General features: G+C 41.8%; 1 protein-coding gene across 3 annotated transcripts in view; it reads left to right on the forward strand.

The window, feature by feature from the left end:
- The first annotated feature begins 636 nt into the window (after positions 1 to 636).
- Positions 637 to 24,177, forward strand: part of AMER3 (APC membrane recruitment protein 3) — a 57,961-nt gene continuing 34,420 nt past the window's right edge. For 2 of the 3 annotated variants that reach the window (XR_014712995.1, XM_084639317.1), the window contains exons 1-2: positions 637 to 740; positions 10,368 to 13,444. Coding sequence is in view for 2 of the 3 variants with exons in the window: in XM_084639317.1 (XP_084495443.1) it covers positions 10,389 to 13,427 (3,039 nt within the window). In the remaining variant the exon portion in view is untranslated. Of the gene's footprint in view, positions 741 to 8,881; positions 8,961 to 10,367; positions 13,445 to 24,177 lie in introns of those variants that run through there. The other variant, XM_084639318.1, reaches the window with a different exon arrangement.

The raw sequence follows: 24,177 nt of genomic DNA on the forward strand, positions 1-24,177 counted from the left end.
GATTGACTTACTAAGGAAAGCGGGTTAAAACAAAACATGTTCAGTGACTAAAAAAACCCCCCACTTAAGACACATACTAGCCAATTACATTTTTGGGTATAAATATTCCCTCTCCTCCTGTCCCCAGTTTGCTCCAGTGTGAGATTCCTTCTTTAATATCAGAAGTCAGAGAGGCACTGACTCTCTCCACAACAGTCCCCTTTAAATCACTTCTTCAAAGGGTGATACACTTCAATAACCTTAATACATGTTGAACAGTGATGCATTGCAATAACCTAGAAGTATCTGCTAAGACTGGTCTTTTTGTATTCCAGTTAGCTATGAAAATCGGTGGGAGAAATACAAATTACAATAATTGTGCTCCTGAATTATTCCAAACCTGGTATGTGTGTAGCTGGCTGTGAGCTCACTAGTTTACCTTCAATTTTTGACCCTGAGCAAAGGAAGCATTTACTTGCTACCAAACAGATGGCTGAAACAAACATCTTTCCTAAATCACGCTGCACAGGGAAACCTAGAATCTATGTAGGGTACAACAAGCTACAAGCTAGAAGGATTGGGGGGTGGGGGAGGAGGGGAGGAGGAGGAGGAAAAGATAGGAGGTGGAGAATGCCAGTGGAGAGCAGTAGTAGAACAGCCCCTCAGAGTCTGAAAAGCATCACAGGAGCCTCTGGATAAAGATACGCATCCTCAGCAACAAGACTATAGTAGAGAGGATTACTGCTGAATGGTGAAACATGGTGAGTAAGATTTTTGTCATTTGCCTTATTAGCCATTCGTGCAATGGAATTCCTTTTGCTCCGACACCTACAATGAGACTCCAAGGGAGAGACTGTTATTTTGGGATGATTGCTTGTTTTGACACTAGCATGGAGCACTGATTTTCCTGTATTTCTTTTCTTATACATTTTTGATGTACACATTCAATCTATTTTAAAGCAATAACTAACTGAAAGTGTCAAGGGCTGGCAAGGTTAACACTTTACTGTTTGATGCAATAGGCTGCTGGACACAGCAAGTAATAAATGCAGTTTCCCTTTTTCAGATACACAGCAGAGATTTCTGTGCAGCGGTTTTCTCTCTGGAAATAGGTTAATGGTTAAATAGCTCACTGTGCTGGAGTTTATTCGACTCTCCCACAAGGTGTACGGAAAATGTTTCAAGCCAGTACCTTTCTCTCCGCTTCAGGTGAGAAAGAAAAACTGAGCCGTGCAGGATAATGCAAAGGTTTTGCTGTGAAGGGTGTCTCCTTTTGTAACGAATTCACCCCTCTCCCACATTCCTCAGTGTAGTTCTCCCCCTGTTTTCCCTTGGCAGAGAGCTGCAAGTGCTAGTAATTACTGAAACTGTTCAGATGACTAATCAAAGGAATGAAGCTGGTGGCTAGGAGCTAGCCATTGTGCTGAACATGTAGAGATTCTACAGCTTACATGCCCTGTACAATGAACGGGGGGGAAAGAATGCTTGTTTTTCTTCACCCTTTTTGATCTTTTATATGTACCCAGCACGTTTAAACACACAAAACTGCAGAGCTCTGCATACCAAGGGGTTTAATTTTACTACTGACATCTCAGCTTTACTGAGCAATTGGCAGTGATTAATTTAAGGTTCAGACTTTCCTGTAGCACATTGCGAATAAGATTAAACATTTAATTACAGATCCTTATAGTATTTGGATATGATGTGTAAGATTTTATTGTGTGTGCATGATAGTGTTTCTTTAGGTCTTTTAGTGATAAAAAGCAGAACCTGACCTAAATCTATATTAGATAATGCAAATTATTAGGTATTCTGGGTTACCCAAGAGAGGCAGGTGATAAAGAGGAATGATAGCATGTAACCACTAATAATGACAAGAATACTCCAAGCAGGTGGTATGATCTCAGTATAAGGCTGCATGTCAGAGGTTTATTTAAAAACAAACCTCCCTCTGTAACATGAATTGTTAGTGCCACTTATCTCCATTTTAAAAAAAGGAGAAATAGAATAAGATACTGGCAGAGTAATCAGTTTAAGAAGTGAGAAGATAAGCAATGCTTTAAAATCTTCTTTGGTTTCCCCTGTGAGGAAACGTTATGTCTGTCTGCCTTTAAGAAACAGAATTGCATATTACAGTTACTGCAGACAGAATATCATCATGGTTCAGCAGGGAACTTCTTTGATTTTAATTAAAAATATTCAAATAGTGAAAAAGAACTGCATATTCCTAATAATAGGAAAATTTTCCACTGGCTTTATTTTGTGACTTTTAGTGAAGGGAATTAAGTGTTTGTGAAAGTAACTAAATTCTATTCTCCCAAACAGAGCCCCTTCAGTAAGATTATATACTCTGCTTTATGCTCTGTTAATTGATCTAGAACAAGTGCTAAGCATTTTTAATATCCATTGATTTTAAACAGGAATCATGGGCACTAAGCCCCTTACACTTGTTTGTTAATCTTTTTTTAGGGTTTTGGATTGGCACCCATCACCATAGTAGCTCAGCATATCCCTAAATTAATTAGCCAGCATGGCAAGGTCTCTAGTAGGCTTCCTGGAGCCTTCAGTTCCATGCCATTTCCTATTCTTCAAATTCTTCATTAAAAATTTGAGAATAAGTTTCACTTCAGTGTTTTCTGTTTAAAAAACTCCAAAAATAATTTAAGTAAGTACACGTTCCATTATATTCTTGTCCATTCATACTACAGTTTTCATTTTGGAGCAAGCAATACATTTTCAAAAAGCAACCAAGTCCCATTTTCAAAAGTGACTTTGACACTCAGGTGCATAAGTCCACTGTGCTGAAGTCACTTTTGAAAATGGGACTTAGACACCTCAAACATTTTACCCTAAAAACATGCATGCTTATTTTTAATCTCAGTTTTAAAAAATATCAGCAATTAAAAAGAATATTGTGCATAAAAGAATTTGTCAATGGATTTAATTAATAAGATCAAACCCTAGGAAAGGGGCAAGTTTAGACACTATATAGTATGTGGTTGGGAAAGGCACCTCCTTCTCATGGTGTTACTGTTTAAGAATAAACTATTACATTAAATATAAACAAAAGAGAAATAAAAAACTCCCATAAAATAAATAAAAACTCTCCCTAACTTTGCTCATTTGTAGTCTCCAGTGAAAACCCATCACAAGTATATATATGACCAGAGAGTCTTCACCTAGACAGCTAATAAGATTTTGGAACAAATGCTACATAAGGATAGTACTCCTTTTTCCTTGCCTAGGAGAAGCAGCATTGATTCAAGCTTCTATGCCAAGAGTTGATCTAAATTTCTAGTTCCTAAGCCAGTTTCTGCTATTATTGATAGCTATGCTACCTCACTGATGTCAACACTCATCTCCAAATGGGTTGATTTTCCCAGGGTTGCACCCAAGAGAATTGATATTTTTGCCAAAATTATGTGGCCCTCAGGAATAATTTTTCCATTTCTGTAGAAAATGCAAGGCAGAAATATTTTCCAGTAAGAGAGCAACTAAAAGTAATTAACATCCACCCTTAAAGTCAAAGCAATTCTTCTAACATCTCTACAGAAAGGCAGTGTGCTGGGATTATTCCCAAACCATGGGAACACTGGTCTTCCTCACACTTCCAGCATCTCTCTTTTGCTAATACTCAAAGAGTAAACCCATTATTATCCATTCTGCCTAAATCATAAGAGATCTAACACTCAGTGTAAACTAGTGCATAAAAGACTGTCCTTATAAGTTTGATGATGGCGTGTCTTTGAATTTTAAAAACAATATTCTCCAAATCCAGAATGGTGTTTACTCCAAGACTTTATTTCTATTATACTTGCCAGCCTAACCTTTGGATTTAATTGCTTTTTTAGAAGCCTGTGAAACCTTAAGACTAAGTGGTGTGCATGGTCAAGACCCGTAAGTATGTGTCATTCTAGCAACATCATAGATGGGAAAGGCAGTTTCCCCACAACAGCAGCATAACATTTCTTTAGCTGCAGAAAGGTCTGCATCTGAGACCGTGGTGGATGATAATTTAACTGTAGTCCAGCAAAGATTTATGGCTCTCTTACTTAAATGAATTGCATAAGTAATCCACTGATGCCAGAAGAAAGGAGATGGGGCAATTTGAAGGAAAAGTACACACAGAGTCTTGTTGAAAGCATAATGGATTTATTCTTGGTGGGCTGGCAGCCAGTTCCAAAGATTTCTGTCATTGTGAGTGAATTTTAATGGCAAAACATATTTCCTTTACAAAGATGGAAATCATTCCCCAGATATATATTTTTATTCTAGTAGAAGTACAAGATAAAAAAGTGGAAATTAAATGTAAGGGTGAAATAATGGAAAATATGTATTGCTATTCTGTATTTGGAAAGAAGCAGAATGACTTGTATGACTTAAGGATGAAGAAGTACTTTCCAGTCTGTTAGTCAGTCCAAGGAGGTTGTTAGACAACATGTATGAGGGATAAATGTTTTTAAAATGACCAGGGCCAGATAACTTGTACCCAAGAGTCCTAAAAGAGTTGGCTAAGGAGATATCTGGCCCACTGATGGCAACTTTTAATAAATCTTGGAATACCAAGGAGATTCCAGAAGACTAGAAGAGTGCTAGTATTACACCAAATGACCTAAATGACAAGCAGAATGACCCAGGTAACAAGTGGGTGCTTAGCTTGTCATCAATCCCAGGCAAAATAATGGATGTGGGATTCAGTTAATAAAGAATTAAGGACAGAAATACAAGTAATGCCAGTCAATGTGGTTATATGGAAGATAGTTTTTGTCAAAGAAGCCAAATTTCATTCTTTGAGATTACAAGTTTGGTGGATAAAGATAACTGTAGATGTAGTTTACTTAGACTTTTATAAGGTGCTTGACTTGATACGGTATGACATGCTGATTTCAAAAGTAGAACTACAGAGAATCAATTAAATGCATTAAGAACTAGCTGACAGATCTCAAAACAGAGTTGTCAATGGAGAATCTTTGAATGGTAGTGTTTCTAGCTGGGTTCTGGGTTTTATATTTGTTTCCGGATCATTGCTGAAATTTAACATGTTCAGCAATGATCTGGAAACAAATATAAAATAACTGCTGATAAAATTTGCAGATGATACTGATTGGCAAAATAGTAAATAATAATTATAAAGGGTAGGGCAGTCATGCAGAGAGATATAGATGACTTGGGAGACTGGACCATTCAAACAATATGCCTTTTAATACAGCCAAATGCAAAGTTATGCATCTTGAATAAAGGATTATCATCTTGGTTTGTGGCATTAGTTAGACAGATATCAGATTATTGTATACAGTTCTGATGTCCACATTTTAAAACTGGAGAGGGTACAGAAAAGAGTCACAAAAATGATTTGAGAACTTTTTCAATGAGAGACTTTAAGACCTCAATCCCTTTATCTTATCAAAAAGAAGATGGAGTGGTGATTTCATTGCAGTGTATTCTTTGCTTCACAAGGAGCTAGTAACAGGTGCTAAAGGATTTTAATCTATCAGAGAAAAGCATAACAAAAACCCATGGATGGAAGCTGAAACCAGAAATATTCAAATGGGAAAGTAGGCACAAATGTTAACAGCGAGGGTGATTAATCACAGGAATAAGCTACCAAGGGAAGTGGTGGATTCTCCTCCTCTTATGTCTTCAGATCAGGCCTGGATTCCTTTCTGGAACTTATACTTTAGTACAACAAGTTAAAGGGCTCAATACAGCAGTAAATGGGTGAAATTTAATGGCCTGTGATATACAGGAGATCAGACTAGATGATGTAATTGTCCATCTGGCTTCAAACTCTACAAATCTATGAAAACCTTTCAGCCTTTCCTGTCCTGGTTACCAGACCAGCCATGCCTTAGACAGCTTTTGTCCCTCTCAAGTGTGCCCCTTTGGGACAGGTTTTGCTACCATCCCTCTCTTTGGGTGCCCACATGGTTCTAACACTCTTAACCTGAGAGGCCCAACTGGGTTTGATACCCATAAGCCTTTTAATCTGCTGTTTTCACAGACCTATGGAGGTAAAGTGACTCAAAAACAGCTTGTCCAAAACATTCCTCATTGTGCTAGGCAGTGAACATATATGTAGTGAGTGCATCTCTGCCTTCACCTTTGATCACCTTAGTTGCTCTCAGGCCACCAATCCAGAGAAGACTTATTCTAATACTCCAAACCCAAGAGCAGTTTCAAACAGCTACCTTTCTCAATATGCCAATCTGCAGGAAAAAAATGTTCCTTTCTTCCCTAAATGTGGCATTTCCTCCAAAACAATCCCTGCCCAAGGCTCAGAACAGGCAAAATCTGTCCTGGGGCAGCCAGTTTTTCTAGACATAAAAATAATACAACATTGAAGTCTTATCCTTCTGATCCTCAGCCCAGCAGGGATCTTCAAGCTGTTGAGATTTGCATTTTCCCCGGGAGACCCAGCATCTACTTCTAGCACTAGAAGAGTCTGAGATCTTGGAAACCTCAGGTTGATGATGTTATTAAGTTGCAGGAAAGCTTGCTTCAGCTATTTTTAGCAGGTTTTTATGGCTCCTTCTCAATTCTGTACAATTGGATTCATGGTAAATAACACTTCACATTGCAGCAAAGGGGTGCAAAAACATCCCAATAACCTTTTCCTAAAAACTCTAAAATATTTGTAAAGTAACTTTTCTGTAGCATCAGTGACGTGTATGAATATGCAATGGTGTAGTGAGGTAGAAAAGTATTTATTAGCATTCATTACAGATGATCTGAAGAACTCACATTTCCATCTATGAGTAACATGGCTACATCAAAATCATGCTGATAAAACCTTTATTTATCACCACACCTTCATGTATTCCATACTCTACACACTGTGCATATATACAGTCACACATCACCCTAAAGTTTGCCACTATTTCCTGCCTTCCCCTGTGTTATAAATGTGCTGATTATAGGCCATACCAGAGCCTCCACTAAAAACTGCTTTATGCCACTGGATGGCCATGGATCTGGCTGCCTGAAGATTCCCTTCCCCGTTGTGGGTTCCAGGACTGGCTGCTCCAAGAAGCAGTCATTTAAGGTGTCAAGAAACTTTCTCTCTGCATCCCGTCCTGAGGTGACAAGTACCTAGTCAATATGGGTATAGTTGAAATCCCCCATTATTATTGTTTTTTATTTTAATAGCCTCTCTAATCTCCTCGAGCATTTCACAATCACTATCACCATCCTGGTCAGGTGATCGGTAGTATATCCCTACTGCTATATTCTTATTATTCAAGCATGGAATTACTGTCCCTAGAGATTCTATGGTATAGTTTGATTCATTTAAGATTTTTACTTCATTTGACTCTATGCTTTCTTTCATATATGTAGTTCCACTTCACAACCTGTTCTGTCCTTCCGATATATTTTGTACCTTGCTATTACTGTGTCCCATTGATTATCCTTGTTCCACCAAGTTTCTGTGATGCCTGTTACATCAGTATTCTCATTCAATATGAGGCACTCAAATTCACCCGTCTTATTATTTAGACTTACACTTGTCACTTTTTAGCTGTTTGCCATTACGGGATGTAATTGAATGGGACTTTTTCATTTGACTGTTTCTCATCAGATCCTACCTTTATTTTATCACCTTCCATCCTCTCCTCCTCACTAGGACACAGAGAATTTCCATTAATAGATCCTCCACTAAGGGATGTCTCTGTCCAAGCCATGTTCTCCTCCGCACTTACCTATCCATTGTGGGAGGATGGTCAGATTCAGCTGACAGAACATCCTCTTAAAGGCCATGGGCAGTTGCTACAATTTAGAGGAGCCCTAAGACTGCTTCAAGTTGTGTCTTCAGATTGCGCCAAGCTCATGACTCGGGGAGGGTGCATAAAAAGCTGGTTTAAAAACCACCCTTCCTGACTTGTACTGGGTGCAGAAGAGCTGGATCTGAGGCTGGTCCCATGTTTATACACTTCCTTTGAAACACTGGCAGCTATTTATTCTGCTAGGGTAGCTGTGCATGGTTTATCAACGAGTGTTGGATGTAACACTGTGCTGCTAATGTGTCTTTTAATGTGCAGTAATGCAGTCTCAATTATTGCTTACTTTCAGGGCCCAGATGATTTTAGTTTTAGTGTATGTGTAAATGATGCAGATCTAGAGAATTTAATTCTAAACTGAGGTTTAATTCAGTGCCGATCTGAAGGGATTTTATTTTTTTATTTTTTAAAAAAAGAACAGGCCTTTGAATAAAAATCTGGGCCACTCTTTTTGTCCAATAAGAATTTTGTTTGCATGAGAGTTTGCATGATGAGTTTGATTCTGTTCTGAATTATGCAGCTATAATCTCATTGCTTTACTCCTGATTTACACTGGCGTAGGGAGGAAGAGAAACAAGTGCTGTCTATTTATGAAATAATTCCAGGGGAGTGGACTATGGCATAATACTTTCATGAATATTTTATTTAAATGTTTATGTACTGCATGAAAACATTAACCGTACTGAACAATGTAGCATACAAGTGTAGACCTCAAGTTTGCAATGAACTATGCAATGCATGTGCATTTAAAAGTAATCAATGTACAATGTGCATATGTTTTGCCAATGCATCTGTGTACTATAGTTGGTCATTGTACAGTTAAAAATGTTTGTCAAGCCAATCCAACTGTCCAGTGATATTTAGTGGTGCCTTTTATAAAAGCTACTTTTGATTTTTTATACTAAAAGTAGTACTACAGAAAACTATAGATTGCACTCTGTGATAGGGTGTAAAAATCCCCCAGGAAAGGTAGGGGTTAGAGAGCTGCTCTGTGCCCAGGTGGCCTCACCGCCCGCACCTGCTATACCTGCACAGGCTGGAGAAGGAGCTTTAAAGGGGGAGCAGAAGCAGCTCAACGTCAGGCAAATGAGCTGACCTACACGCTGGGCTCTTGAGAAGGAGCAACACAGGAGCTCCTGCTGCCTGAGGCCTGGCTGTAGTGACCTCTCCAAGCCTACAAAAAAGGGGACCTGACACACTCTGGAGGTTAGAGACTTTATTCTTGTGTTTCTCTTTTTTGCTTTACCCTGGGGGAAGAGAGGGGACTGGTGGGAAGTGATCCAGGGAAGCAGCTGCCCAGCACCCCCGGATGCAGGATATAGGTGCCTACCATTGGGCCCTGGATCTTAGCCTGGTGATCTTAGTCAGGCTCCTCTACCAACCTTTAAGGAGGGACAACTACAGAAGTTTATCCTTCAGCAGGGAACCTAGTTGTGGGGAGAAGACCCTGATGATAAAAGGATCTGGGCTGTGAGATTTCAACCCAAGACGGAGAGGAGTCCTGAGGCCTCCTGCTTAATCACAAAGAGTCCTCCTCCCACTATTGGACTCTTTATACATACCCCAAAAGGCATAGACTTGCAAATGTGACCTGGCCGGAGGGCAGGGTCACTGGAAGGACAGACCACTGCAGCGCAGAACTGTGGTAATAAAAGGGGGACTCCTGATAGGAAAACAACCTGCCATACCCCCACCCAACCAGTAGGTGGTGTTAGGGGTAAGCATGTCCTTTTTTCAGAGTAACAGCCGTGTTAGTCTGTATTTGCAAAAAGAAAAGGAGTACTTGTGGCACCTTAGAGACTAACCAATTTATTTGAGCATGAGCTTTCGTGAGCTACAGCTCACTTATGCATCTGATGAAGTGAGCTGTAGCTCACGAAAGCTCATGTCCTTTTCACACACTTCAGCAGAAGCAACAGTAATTCAGTTTCCACATGCATTTCAAGCAAATGACCAGTTCACGATGCACAGGCAGGGATTGCTTTGCAGAGATTTTCCATGTAAAATGAAAATCTCTTGTGTTGTATTTTACACCCTCGGTGCTTCCCCCACTTGGGATCTTCCTCATACCTTGATCTAATCAAATACATAAGTTAATGAACGATAATTACCTCCCCAAAGCAGGCCCTTGGCATAAAAGTTCCTGGTGTATCCACCGATCCTTTGTTCTCCAGTGCCACTTCCAATATTAGAATAGCATCTGTTCCCTTTGAGCTGCTCTAGCATGGCCTTGATCCTGTATCTGAGAGCTCAGCAGCTTGACAGTTTCAAAGGCAATCAGGCCAACTAGCCACCAACCTAGAGTGACCTGTTCTTCCTGCTGATTCCTTCAGACCTTTGCAAACCTTACAAGCAACACCCCGTGTTTCACTTGAACTCATTTTCAAGCAACACCATGAGTTATTGACTGAAATCTCTTGCAAGAAATACAATCAGTTCTAATATTACTGATTCCCCCCCCCTCCATTTCTCTAGATGTTCTTCAAAATATACAAGTTCTAATGGGGTTCTAGCTGTTTGGGAAACATACCTCAAATCCATACGAGTCCTTGGTTAGTTGAAAGCACACTGCTAGCCAGATTTTAAGATTTCATTCTGCTGTTTCCTCTACAGAAACAAATGTGATGAAGCAGCATGGAGCTAAGGAGAGGAAAGACCTTCATAAAATCAAGTTTGCAGCCGACTTCTGAGAAAGCGCCATTGGTGGACGTGATTCCTACAGACAAGGATGATCTAGGAAAAGACAAAAGTGTAGCAGTCGAGGGGAGCAAAAGTGATGTGGTCCTACCGGCAAGATTGGCCACACACAAAAATGACCGATTTTCTAATACAACAGCAAGGAGCGGGGCTAGTGAAAACATCTTAGCACCATCTGGGTCTTCCTACAAACTGGTAAAAAAAAGTAAAACCCATGACTGTGTGATAGGGGTAGACAAAACAGAACGATGCAGCCACAGTGATAAAGCTTACAAGGAGGGCTTTTCAGCTCCAGAAAGAAGTAAAGGGCGACTCGTCAACAGCAGCAGCTTTTCCGGGGTGGGGAGTACCCTGAATTCTAGTGGTAAGAAAGAGTCCATGTTCAGCCCAAGCCAGTCCACTTGCAGCAGTCAGCAGATGATAGATTACAGAAACTTTGTGCCACAGATGCCTTTTGTACCAGCTGTAGCAAAAAGCATTCCCAGGAAGAGGATTTCCCTTAAGAGATCTACAAAAGGGCTCCGGGATATATTTCACATGAAAAAAAACAAACCAGAGAGCCTAACACTGCTAGCTGAGAAGGGCAAGAGGCTACCTTCTCCAGCGTGGAAGAGTGAGCTGTCAGGCAGGCTTGGGAAGTATCTTTTCAAACCCAGAGAAACCTTTGCAGCTGACTGTTTGGCACAAGACCTCTCTGACAGCGAAATGCAGTCTGATTCCTCCTATGACTACTGCAATGCTCTGTGTGAAGATGTCGCTTCTCTGAAGAGCTTTGACTCTCTCACTGGATGTGGGGAAATCTTTGCAGATGAGAGCTCTGCTCATTTGGAGCTGGAGAGCAGCAAAGAAGTGCTGGTGAGGCGATCCAAGCACAAAGAGAGCCCTGTCCTGGGGTCTTTTCAAGGGGGGGTGGAACAGCTGGCATCCCCTGCCCAAAATGAAGCAGCTGACTTTGTGAAATTTTGGGACAACATCAACAAGTCGGTGCGATTACATCAGAGCGCGTTATTTGATAGGAAGTTGTTGAAGATACCCAGTCCTGATTTGGAAAAGACTAAACATGAAGCTGCTGCTTCAGTGACTGACCTGCTGGTGTCACCTGATAAAGATCCTCACAGTTCCAAAGAAAGCTCCATAGATACAGGGACACCAAAAAGTGACCACCAAGAATCCACCTCCACCAGCGATGAAGGATACTATGATTCATTCTCTCCCGGGCAGGATGATGAAATGAAGGAGGCTCAGACTCCTGGGGTTCCAGGTAGATTTCCAAGAGACAGTTACAGTGGCGATGCCCTTTATGAACTATTCTATGATCCTAATGAAGCCAAAATAAGCCCAGTCCTAGACGATGAGCTGTGTATGTCAGAAAGCATTTCAGAACAGGCCATTGAAATCCCTTTGTCAATTTACAGCTTTCACGTGGGAGCGGAGGAGAATATGGCTTCACAGCCAGCTGTTGACATCATTAGCCAAGGGTTTCTTCACAGCACATGGAAAGGTAAGGAATGCTTGTTAAAGCTCTGTGATACTGAACTTTCACTGACCATGGGGATAATAAACTGGCTGCGAAAAAACCCAGGGTTGGTTTCCCCCACAGACCCGATTAGGAGTCCCGAATCACAGCTGGAAAAAAGTGGTGATCCATTGGTCTCCTGTAGTCCCAGTCCATGCCGGAGTGAGCACATAGCAGCTGAGGAGGAAAAACAAACCAAGGGAGAAACTGATATTTCTAATCCAAATTCTTCTTTGGCTGATAACAATGACATGTCCGAGACGTGTTTAGGGGGCGTGGCTGAAAAAGACCAAAAGGAAGTTTCTTGGCCTCATACAGCTAATGGGCATTCTCAGGTAAGGGAGGAAAACTGCCCTGAGGACTCGTGTACTGAATCTGGGCTTCAGGAAGCCAACAGCACATCAGGTAATGTGCCAAGATCACAAGCTATTGGAGACACTGTAGGGACCGGTTTGTCTGAAAAAGAGAAGATGCCAGTTTCAGGAGAATGCAAGGAACCTGGAGATAAAGCCCCATTAATGGGTGACCTGAGCATGGAGCCTGCTTGCCAGAGCTCTCAAAATCCTTCGCTAAATGATAGCCAGGAAGTGGAATCCTGTTATTCTTATATGACTGCAGCAACTTCCCCAGTAGATTCCCTAGAGACAGCAGTTGGCAATAAAACAATATATCATTCTTTGTCTATTTCCTGCGACAAGCCAATGCAGCCTCTTACTCTGAGACACTTTCAAAACTACATCAGCCCCACACAAAGGGAAAGTGACACTACTATAGTGCAGCTTCTGGAACGTTGTGTCACTCAAGTTGCATCCTTAAAAATCAGCTATGAAAACAAACATCTAGAAGACAAATGCATCGGGAATGAAATGAACAACATAATTTGTAAGATGTCTCAATACAAAAACAAAATATTGTTGCAAAATGAATGCAACTGTATCACCCAGAGTTTAGAATATCCTGGTCTCCCTCACACAAACCAAGATAATTATGAGGCAAGCCTCAAAGCCAGTAATCCATATCAGTTGAAACAAAATAAGGAACTAATTTGCTCTAAAGATCAGAAACACAGAACAAATATCCTAGATCATATGAGTCAGGTCACCGGGAATAAGATAAATTTTGAATATGCCCATCTAAATAATCAAGCCCTCTCTTACATAAAAGACTTCAGACTTGAACCCAGTCCAAGTGACTCTAACAGTATGACACCCCTTACTAGGCCAACATTTTTACCTCTCTTCAACTCCGTTTGCTCGGCTGTACCCAGTGATTTTTCCCAAAACTGCACAAACAGTTCACTGGACAAACCATTGCAAAGTAATGAATCTAAGCAGTGCAGCACAATCTCATGCAGTTACACAGAGGGATACTACCAAGGTCTATTTGAAGGGGCCACTCTTCCTAGTACCCCAGAGGTGACAACCACAGAAAGAGCAGGGACTGGCAAGAACCATCAATGACACACCACTGTAACAAGGTAAGTTCTTGCAGAGAAGATTGAAATAAAATGTGAAAATATGAAGTGTTAGCCATTCCCTTTAAACAGAATTAAAGCCCATTACACCTGGTTCTACTGAGTACTTTGTGCTCCTCGCAGTTTGACCAGGTTCTTAACATCTACTTTATAGAGATAGTCAAAATAAGGAAAAAGAGTTAAAATTGCACAAACTCCCAAAGCTGAGGGCCATATATTGCCTTACCTAAGAGTCAAGTTCATGGACATGAATGAGAGCTCCATGCAAAGGTGAAGGAGAAACTGGGTCTGATTCTTCATTCAGTTAAACCACATTCACTCTCATGTAACTCCATCAAAATCAATAGTGCCTAATTGTAGAGCATTATTCTACACATGTACATTGGGTTGTTAAAACAGTGTAATATATGGTACTAGTGAGTAGTTCACAGGGATTGTTGCACATATTTACCTAGCAATTTTCCAGAAGGTACGGAAAATTCAGGAACATTCCTGATCACAACTGCAGAAACTGACATATCTGATACTGGATGTCAAAACATGGCGGCCATATAGTAAGTGTACAGAAAACTGCATTCATCGCATAATGCTAGATTTTACAAAAGTTCCCTCCAATATTGACAATACAGCTTTATTTGCAGATTCCCCTCCACTACAGAGCATCACTACAAGAAGTTAAAGTAGTCTGGATATCTTGCTTGCACATGGAACATTAATTGCATTTTCTGAGTTCTAACATTTTTAACTCTAATGTCCTTGAAAAGTAACATGGCCTCAAACCACAGATTATTTATCATGTTGAGAACAGCAGGGCTTAGGGGTCAGATGAGAAAGGGGCCCCATTGCGGTAGGTGCTGTACCAACAGGAGAAACTGTCCCTGTCTTGAAGAACTTACAGTGTCCAGCAACCTGAACTCCTCAGCAGTGACAATTTGAGAGTTTATTCCTTATTTTTTTAAATAACCATAAAATGGGACTGGGGAGGGAAAGAAGTTTTGGAGAGGGATTGCCTTCTTCAGGTCTGTAAAGGGGGACCTCACTAAATGTGCACCTCTTAAGATCCTTAGGAGGGAACCTTCTTCTAGGGACCCAAGGAGGTGTGCGTCAGAGGAGGCTCTGCCTGGCACTGACCTTCTGAAGAGCTTTGTGATGCTTGTTGGGACTGCACAATTTATGCCTTGTAATACCCCTTTACAAGGTTTTATGCTTGGGGGGTCTCCTGGGAGCCATCAGAGCTTGTGCAGTGTGTGCAAGAGGGCTGCAGAGAGAAGAAAGGGTCAGGGGAAGGAGCAAAGGAGAAGCTCAGTGCTTCAGAAGAAGGAACTGAAGAACCCTAGCACTTCTTTGGCTTCTGCAGCAGGCAAGGGTTCTGTAGCTCACAGCAGCAGGAGTCCCCTCTGCTTAACCCCAGGTGGTTTGTCAAGTAGAGAAGGCAAGGAAGGGAGAGTGCTCTTCCATGTACGAGTCCTAGGCTTGTAGAGTTCCTGCCCCTCCCAACCCTTTGGAAGCTCAGTCGCACCTTGCTACCCTTTTGACAAGCATCCCAACAGTAGCCAGAGGGTAGCACATTTTGAAAGCTCTCAGAAAAGAAAAGGGCCAAAGACTTCCTCCCCTTCCCCATACAGTAAAAACCTAGGTCTCCAGCAGTCATTTGATGTACTCTGCGACTATAATTGCTAGTTAATAACTTCTGAAATATACTTTATTTTACAAAATTTTGGTGATGGGCACTAGATCTTAATCAAGTAAGGTAAGGTGCTTTTTAACTCCTGCTGCTTTACATTTTTTTTTGTCAAATGGATTTAGAAAAAGGTGGTTGTGGTACTTTTTTGAGCAGCTCTATTTTCAGAGTGCCATAATTCAGGAAATCCCTTTCTCCAATGATTTTTACATTTTGTAGAAAATTTTTACCTCAGGCCCAGGGCTAAAACTGCTGATTTTGAGGCCAATGTGACTGTGGATTCTGAAGGGGGGCCAAAATCAGTTATGTAAAGCATCCTAACTATGGACCTACCATCGTCACTCCAATAACCAAAAAGAAAAAAATAATCTTGTATCGATTGGCCCAGCTCATCATCAGCGAAGTGTTCTGCTCTCTGCTATTGTACTTGTAATGACAACCCAAGATGGCTTCTTTTTCCACTATAGTTCCCATAATTTCAGTTTGCACCTAGCCATGAAAGAACAGACTGTAGCTCTTGGAACTAGCTGCTGCTGTGAGATTCATAATTAAAAATTCGTAATAAAAAAAGGAAGGATTAGCAGTCAGAGTTGCAACAGATAAGTCCCCAATGCTGGCCATATCTACCTAGCATTAGATCAGTGGACCAATATTTACGTTTGCTTGCTGTTTCTACTTTATAGTTGAAATTCACTCGTAAGGCTCTGCTATGCAGATCCATTAGTTCTCAAGCTTGGACAGTTTGAAGAAATTCTATTTCTGATGCAGGAAACAATCACTGTCTGCTAGAAAGGGAGGGCAGAATTGTAGCTGATGTAACTGTCAGAAGTGGTAATATCCTGTATTGAAACACGATATGAGATATACTGCAAGTAGACATTACTGGTCTCAGGGCATTTTCTACTGCATCATATCAAATGGCAGCTGCTATATGCCACCACTTGTCAGTGTGGATACTTGCAGCATTAGGGATATAATAGAGTTCATATGCCATAGCCCATGCCCCAAAGAGGTGGTAATATTTGCTCTTTGCAAAAGGGATATGCTAGTTTGTGACAGAAGATTTGTCTAACAAACGAATAGCATACACATTTAACCAATTTAAAATGTAGATGGAATTTGCATATTTGTGGGTTGTGTGATCAAACACATAATTTCAGGGAATCATTTTGCTACAGCCTCCTTCGTGGTTATTACACTCTTACTGAAAATGAATTTACACAATTATTAAAATGGTATTTAGCATGGATGTTAGAAATAACGGTGGTGGTAGCTATTAACTGTGTATCATGGAGTTTTCCTTTCTGGACTCATCTTCCCTGGTTGTTCTAGATCCCACATTAACAGATGGCTTGTGGGTTCATTTTGGATTTTAATATTTTGGAAGATGACTGAAGATCTCTACCATATTGATGAAGGTGGGAGTGGGAGAAGGGCAGAAAATAAATGCTACAGAGAAATACAACAATAAGAAAATACGCCTGCTCTGGGCAGGACTGCTTAAACCTAGAGAGTTTACGCATGACAAAAGCTCTAAGGCTGCGATAATCTCACTATTCTAAAATGTCATGCTTGGGAAAGGCACTGCAATGACAGTCCTAGAGATTGAAGTCCTTCGTATAGCCACCGAACAAACGCTGCACTGGCAGCATCAGTGCAGGCTTCCTACCGATAATCTTCCACCCTGACCTGCATGCAACCTTCATGCATCCACCAAGCATGGAGATGTTCAAACCTGGTGATGATGGTACTTGAGATCTTCAGCTACATGCACCCCACCTGCACATGTTCCAGTTTCCCCAATGACGAATGACCCTTTGCTCCTCCCTCTCTCCAAACTGGCACATGCTTTCTCCTCAGCCAGGTGAGACCAAATACACTGCTAGCTCTCTTCCTGAATTCTCTACCAACACAGGACCTCCCTGTACCAGCAGCTCTCCTTCTCACCCTCACCTCCCAGCCACTGAAGCCTGATGACTTTGGCAATGAGCATGACAACTGGGAGAAACCGCTCCAGAGCCTCTTCATTCTCCCCCTCAATTCATGGTGTGAATTTGCAAATCCCATTTGTAAGTTACACATCAGTGGAACACGACCAGTAAGTCCTAGCACAATAGATCTGCACCTAAAGCAGGAAGGGAGTGGTTTAACATCCTTGTTTTGAGATGTAGAACATGGGTGTGCACCAGTGGAAGTTACAAGTAAGAAATACTCGGCAAGAGATTGACAAAAGTATTAAACAGTTTATGGGTCAGTGAATAGACACAACCTTACATGGCACTCTAAATTTGGGTTCTGAGGGGTCATGAGAGCAGGCAGGTTCCAGACATTTGGGCCTTCCTCTGAGAACACCCTGGCACTGAAGGTTCTGAAGCAGCAATCCCTCAGTTTGAACAGGAGGAGCTGCTGGGATGGCATTCTCCTGGAGGGGAGTTGTCAGGGTTCCCTCCCCACACTGAACTCTGAGGTACAGATGTGGGGACCAGCATAAAAGACCCCCTAAGCTTATTTCTACCAGCTTCCCTAAGGCACAAATCCTTTCCTTGTCCTTGGACGGTACTGCTGCCACCACCAAGTGATTTAGCCAAAGATTCAGGAAAAGGGCCACTTGGAGTCCCTGTTTCCCCAAAATATTTCCCCAAGTCCCTTCACCCCCTTTCCTGGGGAGGCTTGAGAAGAATATACTAACCAATAGATTAACAAAGCGAGCACAGACCAAACCCTCGGGCTTTTAGGACACTAAAAATCTATCAGGTTCTTAAAAGAAGAACTTTATTATCAAGAAAAAAGTAAAAGAATCACATCTGCAAAATCAGGATGGAAGGTAACTTTACAGGGTAATAAAAATTTAAAACACAGAGGACTCTCCTCTGGACTCAACTTCACAGTTACAAAAACCAGGAATAAAACTACCTCTTAGCATAGGGAAAATTCACAAGCTAAAACAAAAGATAATCTAACGCATTTCCTTGCCTTTACTTACAATTTCTGTAAATTGAGATGTATCATTTCAGGTATCTCTTTAGGAGCTGGTTTACCTGCTTGGTCTCTCTGTGTGTCCTGAGAGGAAACAAAAAGAGAGCACAAGCAAAACCTTCCCTTCTCCCCAGATTTGAAAGCATCTTCTTTCCCTATTGGTCCTTCTGGTCAGGTGCCAACTAGGTTAATTGAACTGATTAACCCCTTACAGGTAAGTGATTCTGTATCTCTGTCCAGGAGGAATTTTCGGTTACTGTATACATAAAGGTTGTTACCCTTCCCTTTATATTTATGACAGGAGACCACACCCCAGGAATTGACAGCAAGAGCAGATTATGCCACCATGACTGGACACAAGTAGAGAGAGGTCAGCTCTCAGATTACTGGGCCCACATTTCTTTTGGGATTCATAGATCTTAACATATATTTGGAACTGCCCTCTTAAGTGAAGAGGTAGATAGGGCAGAGTACCAAGCACTTGTAAGTGCTCATAATAGCTCATCTCATTCAAATGCTAAGCCCTTGCATCATATATCGGCTGATACGTTTGGGTGCCTTTCAAGGATATCATAGAGTACATTACAATAATCTAGTTTTAGGATTAGAAAGGAAGAGATGATTGCAACAAAGTCCATATCAAAGAGGAATGGCCATGCATCTTGGCCAAGTATATATATATAAATAAATAAAATAAAAGACGACGGTCCAGCGCAAGCCATAGCGGTCATCTAGCAAGCAAGAAGCAGCAATGGGTATAATATGACCCAGATACAGCAAAGTGATATTGTAAAGGTCAGATATACATCTCCAATAGAAGGCATATTCATGGCTAACTCTAGTGTTTTCCCTTACCGATCATCTTCACTTCCATCCTCTCTACCTTAAACTAGGCAGTTGGCTCCCCTGAATACACCCTTGTATCCTTAAGGCACAGGAAAAGCAGAGATGCAATATTTGGGTTTGACAGAGAGGAGATGTAGATTTGAGTCTCATCTAGATATTGGCAACACGGTGGGCTAAAATATACCATTATAATCCCTAGTGGCTGTAGCTACATATTTAACAGGTGGAAAGAAAAAGATGGAACCCTGAGGAAATGCACCTGAGAGCCCTTGAGCAGGGAAAGAGTGTAGTTACACCTTCAAAGGCCTTCCCCTCCACTTCCATATGATTCCACAGCTGAGTAAACTGAATCTTGTGGACAACAGCAGTATCCAACACAACTGAGAGATCTAACAAAATCAGTATGGCTATGTTAGCCATGTCCTTTACCAGTAGAGACGGGGAGAATGAATGCTAGAGATGAGCCCTACTCAAAGAGAATGCCATGGCAGCAATAGCTCCCTGCTTGAAATGACAATTCTTTTGCTTGAGAGCCCTCATTGATGGTAGCATAGAACAGGGAAACAGGTGATCTAAAATAATGGATCTGTGCTCCAATGTTGGCAAGAAGAATGTGCATTTCAACAGAAATGCCTCCTTTTCTGAGGCTTATGGATTTATAAATTGAGCTACCCAAACCTGTTTGCATGCAAGAAGCAGATTCTAAAAATCTCATCTGACAGAATAAGACACACCCCACTCCTGAGACAAAACGTGTCATCATCAGGTACAAATTTACTGCTAGAGACATATGGTACCATGTAACAAGAGAAAATGGAGAGTAAGGTGATGGGCCACTGCCTTTACTAGTGCATTTGAATGTTAGTCACCATGTGCCCAGGCACTAGAGCTAGATGCTAAATTAAACAATTTTCTTCTTCATTAAACATTATGGCTTCCGGACTTGGCTCTGTATCACTCTACTGTCTGCATCTGACTTTTCCACGGATCTTTACTGTGTGTAAAATCAGAGCTTCGTCAGAAAGAGGAAGAGAAGGATTTCACCAGCGTATTTACCAGGAAAGATTTTTAGACATACAGTTCTCAACAAAGATGCTCTCTCTCAGAGGACAGATGCTCTATAACAGTGTTAAATTTGTTTCATTTTGAAGCAGAAGAGATTGATTTGCCATTCTGCCCATGACTGCAGTAGCAGGGTTTCCATGGTTACAGTCTGATAGAGATTCTTTTTCTCCCTGGCAGCCGTAGAGGGCTAAATTATGATCTCAGCTGCACCAGTATAAATCTGAAGGCACTGGAATTACTCCAGATTTGCACTGACAGCAGAATTTAGCTTCTAGTGTTCTGCAGCCCTGTAATCAGGATTTTCACTGGCGGGGAACCAGGTTCTGTATTCAGCAGGTGTGGCTAAGGCACAGCGCAAGCACAGCAAACCACTGTGTGTTACAAATGAGAAGTGCAGATGAGCCAAAACCCAAAATATAAAAACACATCAACTGCCTGTTCAATGGCTTAGCAGACCCTCCTGCCAGTTAACTGCAAAAATTCAGGTCTGGTTTTGGCTACCCAAATGAATTACCTCATAATATCTGCCTTGGATTGGACCAAATATTGTTTCATGGGAAAAAGAAGGGAGGGGAGTGTTCTTCAAACTACAGCAATTATTTTTAATACTGATGAAACATAGGAAGGCACAGAGGAAAAAAAAATCAATGTCAGTATCGAATCTATTGAGCAGACATTTTAACCAATACCAGTATATAAGAGGATTGAACAGAGCAGCTGGCTCATAGAGAGAGTAGAGCAGAAGGACTGGCTGAGGCATATTCTGTAGCTGTTTGATTTTGTAGTGACCAGCCAGCTAGTAGCAAACAAAGGAATTTTGTTGTTTTTTTCTTGGGAGGGCAGGCAAGGAGGAGAGTTTTCAGTCTCTCTTTTAGAGTAACAGCCGTGTTGGTCAGTTTCTCTGTATTCATCTGTAAAGTCCCTACCCCGCCTCTATTTTTAAGTTCCTTTTAAAAGCCCACTTCCATTGTGCTCTCTATATAAATTTTTGTTGATTTGTACCAAACTTTCCATTTGGAGGTACTCCCCTTTCCTGACCTTTGTCTGCTTGTCTGTGCGGTCATCCTTAGACTGTGCGCTCCTCGTGGCAGGGGCTTACGTTTCAACATAACTGCACCTGTATTTTCCTGCAGTCCTCCCTTGAAGACACCCACCTAAGGTTTCTGGCTCCCAGCCATCACCACTTCTGGGCAGATACCTGCATCTTTCGCTCTCCTGACCGGGTTTTTTTTTAAGGCTCCACAACTCCCTGCCTTACGTTATGGTATCCCCAGCAAGCCCTTCTGCCTTAAGGCTAGCACCTATGCTTTGCTTTCTCTCGGAGGGCAGTGAACAGTTGCAAGTGACCATACAGCTCTATCTAAGCAAGCTCCTTTATTCTTAAGGAAAAAAAAAACAGAAAACATGTTAATAACCAATTACGGTTCCTATACACATACTAAGAGCTTAGCAGGAGTCACCCATCAGTCTTATGGGGTCCTAGTAGGCCAAAAATCTTTCTAAGGGTTATCCGTTTGTTGGATCAGAGAGAAGGCCCCAAGTCAGTTTAAAGACAAACTTTTTACATCAAAAGCCCTTTCTTTGTCTGTTGGTTGCTGGAAAAAACAATCAGAACCAGTATATGCAAGCCTTCCCAGGGAGAGGTACATCCCTGGAGAAGTTTATTATTTAAGCGCTTCACCTTAATCACCCCCTACTGTTTTTAATTCCTGGAGGAGCTGTGGCAACCTTCCCCCTCTCCCCCTACGAGTTACACATAATCCCTGGCTCACAGTGGTACATAGGCGTTCATACACTTAATACAAAATGGTCTTCATAGATATTTCATGGGGTTGTAATGTGTGTGACGGGCCACACCTTGTTGTGTATTTGGCATAGAAGAGGCACAGATGTACGCTGTTCAGTGCGGATACCAGTTTAGCGATTAGCAGAATGCAATACAGAATACCTCACAAATTAATTAGACTGGTGGTGGTGTTTCAGAGAGATCACTTGCACAGCAGTGCTAGGTGACATTGGAGAATACTGTTTTCACATTTTTCTTGTGTGGCAGGGGGAACCCACCAAGCCCCCATAAAGACAACATTTTAAATAAAACCAAAACCCCTAGGCCTGCTTCAAAGGTTTAGTACTGCTCACTGAGAAGCCTCCTCTATTCACTGTTCCTCCCCACCCCTGAGGGTCTCACTACCCTGCAATTGAAGCTTGGATAGAGCATACCGGTGCTATCTTTTCCTGGGCCAGCATGGCTAAAAATAGCAGCGTAGTTGCAGCAGTGCAGGCTTCGGCGTAGGCTGTAGAAGCAGGACATAGACCCTGGTATGTAGTTGTGTTCCTGAACCCTGTGCTGCCGCATCAATACTGCTAATTTTAGCCATGCGAGCCCAAGTACATCTACCCGAGCTGCAATCATGCCTCAGATCTCAGTATAGATCTACTTTGAATCACTATTCTAGTCTCTGCTGGTTTTCTTTAGCCGAGTTTGAGGGTCTCCTGATGCAATTTGGGGAGCACAAGTTTTGTCACGACATTCCTCATTTTCATTGTTTGGTTATTTCCTTTAAAAGCAGGTCACCTCTGGTTGAGAGCTAGAAAAAGGGGAGATCGTGTGGGAGTAGACAACATAGCAAAAGTAGTACTTCTGTCTGCAATGGGAAAGTTTTGCTAGCAGGTAGCAGAATACTTCAGTGGGTAACTTTCTTCCTGAACATGTAGCTATTTTATTCTAGAAGTTTCAGTAAAACGTAAGTCAGGATGTATCTGAAATGGTAGGTATCATAACTAGAGCGATGAGGCATTGTTGTAATCATGAGTCAGTGATGGCCAGTTGTAGCACAGGAAGCATGCATAATTAACTGTACTTAAAAAGAAAAGGAGTACTTGTGGCACCTTAGAGACTAACCAATTTATTTGAGCATAAGCTTTCATTTCTCACGAAAGCTTATGCTCAAATAAATTGGTTAGTCTCTAAGGTGCCACAAGTACTCCTTTTCTTTTTGCGAATACAGACTAACACGGCTGTTACTCTGATAACTGTACTTAGTGTTCCTATCTAAAGGGAGCACCCAAAATTGAGCACGATTCTCCATCACCTTTATTAAGAAACAATTCTAGTCAATCCCTTTAGCGGCCACTTACGAAAGGTTTCAGTGTGTATATATAGCTATGACTTGGCAAGTCTCTCTCTACTCTGTTCCAGATCAAGGCATGTGTGTCTCATTTAGTAACATCTGTGGCTGTGGAGGCAGGTTCTAAGTCCTTTATCTTATACCAGCGCTTGGACTCTGATGCTGACAGTATGGGGAGTGGATAGTCCCTTTACTGCATGAGGCATTAAAGCACGGCTCCTCTGTCCCTCTGTGAGCTCTTTGGATGAGGGTTAAAAATGTCATGGCAATGTTACTGAATGTGACAGGAGACAGTGATGGCTGTTGCCTAAATTAAATAGTGGGTCTTCAGGTAACAAAGGGCCTTTTCCCCATAACCTCTTCCCCTCTCTTGAAGGCTGATTGATATTTTCAAAGGAAAAACTGGGACATTATGATGGGGTGTCACAGGGAAGCATTTTGGGGGCATATGGGAGATGTGGGAAGGAAGAGGCTTCCACTTTTTCTTCCTATTTCCCCATTCAAAATAAAAAACAAACACTGGGACATTTTACAATCAAGGACAAGGTATGAGGAAACAGTATTTATCCCTCTGTAACCTCTTCACTGATCTCTTAGCCTCAACCTTTCCCCCTTCCCCACATCTGGCTCTAACCCTCCCATCTCCTCCATGCCCACCAGTTCTCCTGCTCTCATTAACCAACTGTGCTCAGCTCTCCCATCTCACAAGGTCAGTTCCCTCAGCTCCCTCCTATCCAATCCCCACCTGCTCAGAAGCCCCCCTCCTCCATACCTATCCCCTCAAGGCTGAGAAAACCAGCTTGGAAAACACCCCCTCAGCCCTGGACCATCTCCCAGAAAACCCTCCAGGACTCTGACAAATCATCCCGGGGCTCAGAAGCCTTCCCTCTCCTACATAACACCCACCACCACCAGGCTCAGAAGGCCTCTCCATCCCCAATTCCTACTATTTCTGAGCCTGAAGTTGCACAGGCAGCAGGGAAGGATTGTTTTGCACAGGGTGGGAAATGCATAAAACTAAACTGTACAATTGCTACAAC

This window comes from Lepidochelys olivacea, assembly GCF_965140295.1.
Source record: "Lepidochelys olivacea isolate rLepOli2 genome assembly, chromosome: 9".
NCBI classification, from domain to species: domain Eukaryota; kingdom Metazoa; phylum Chordata; order Testudines; family Cheloniidae; genus Lepidochelys; species Lepidochelys olivacea.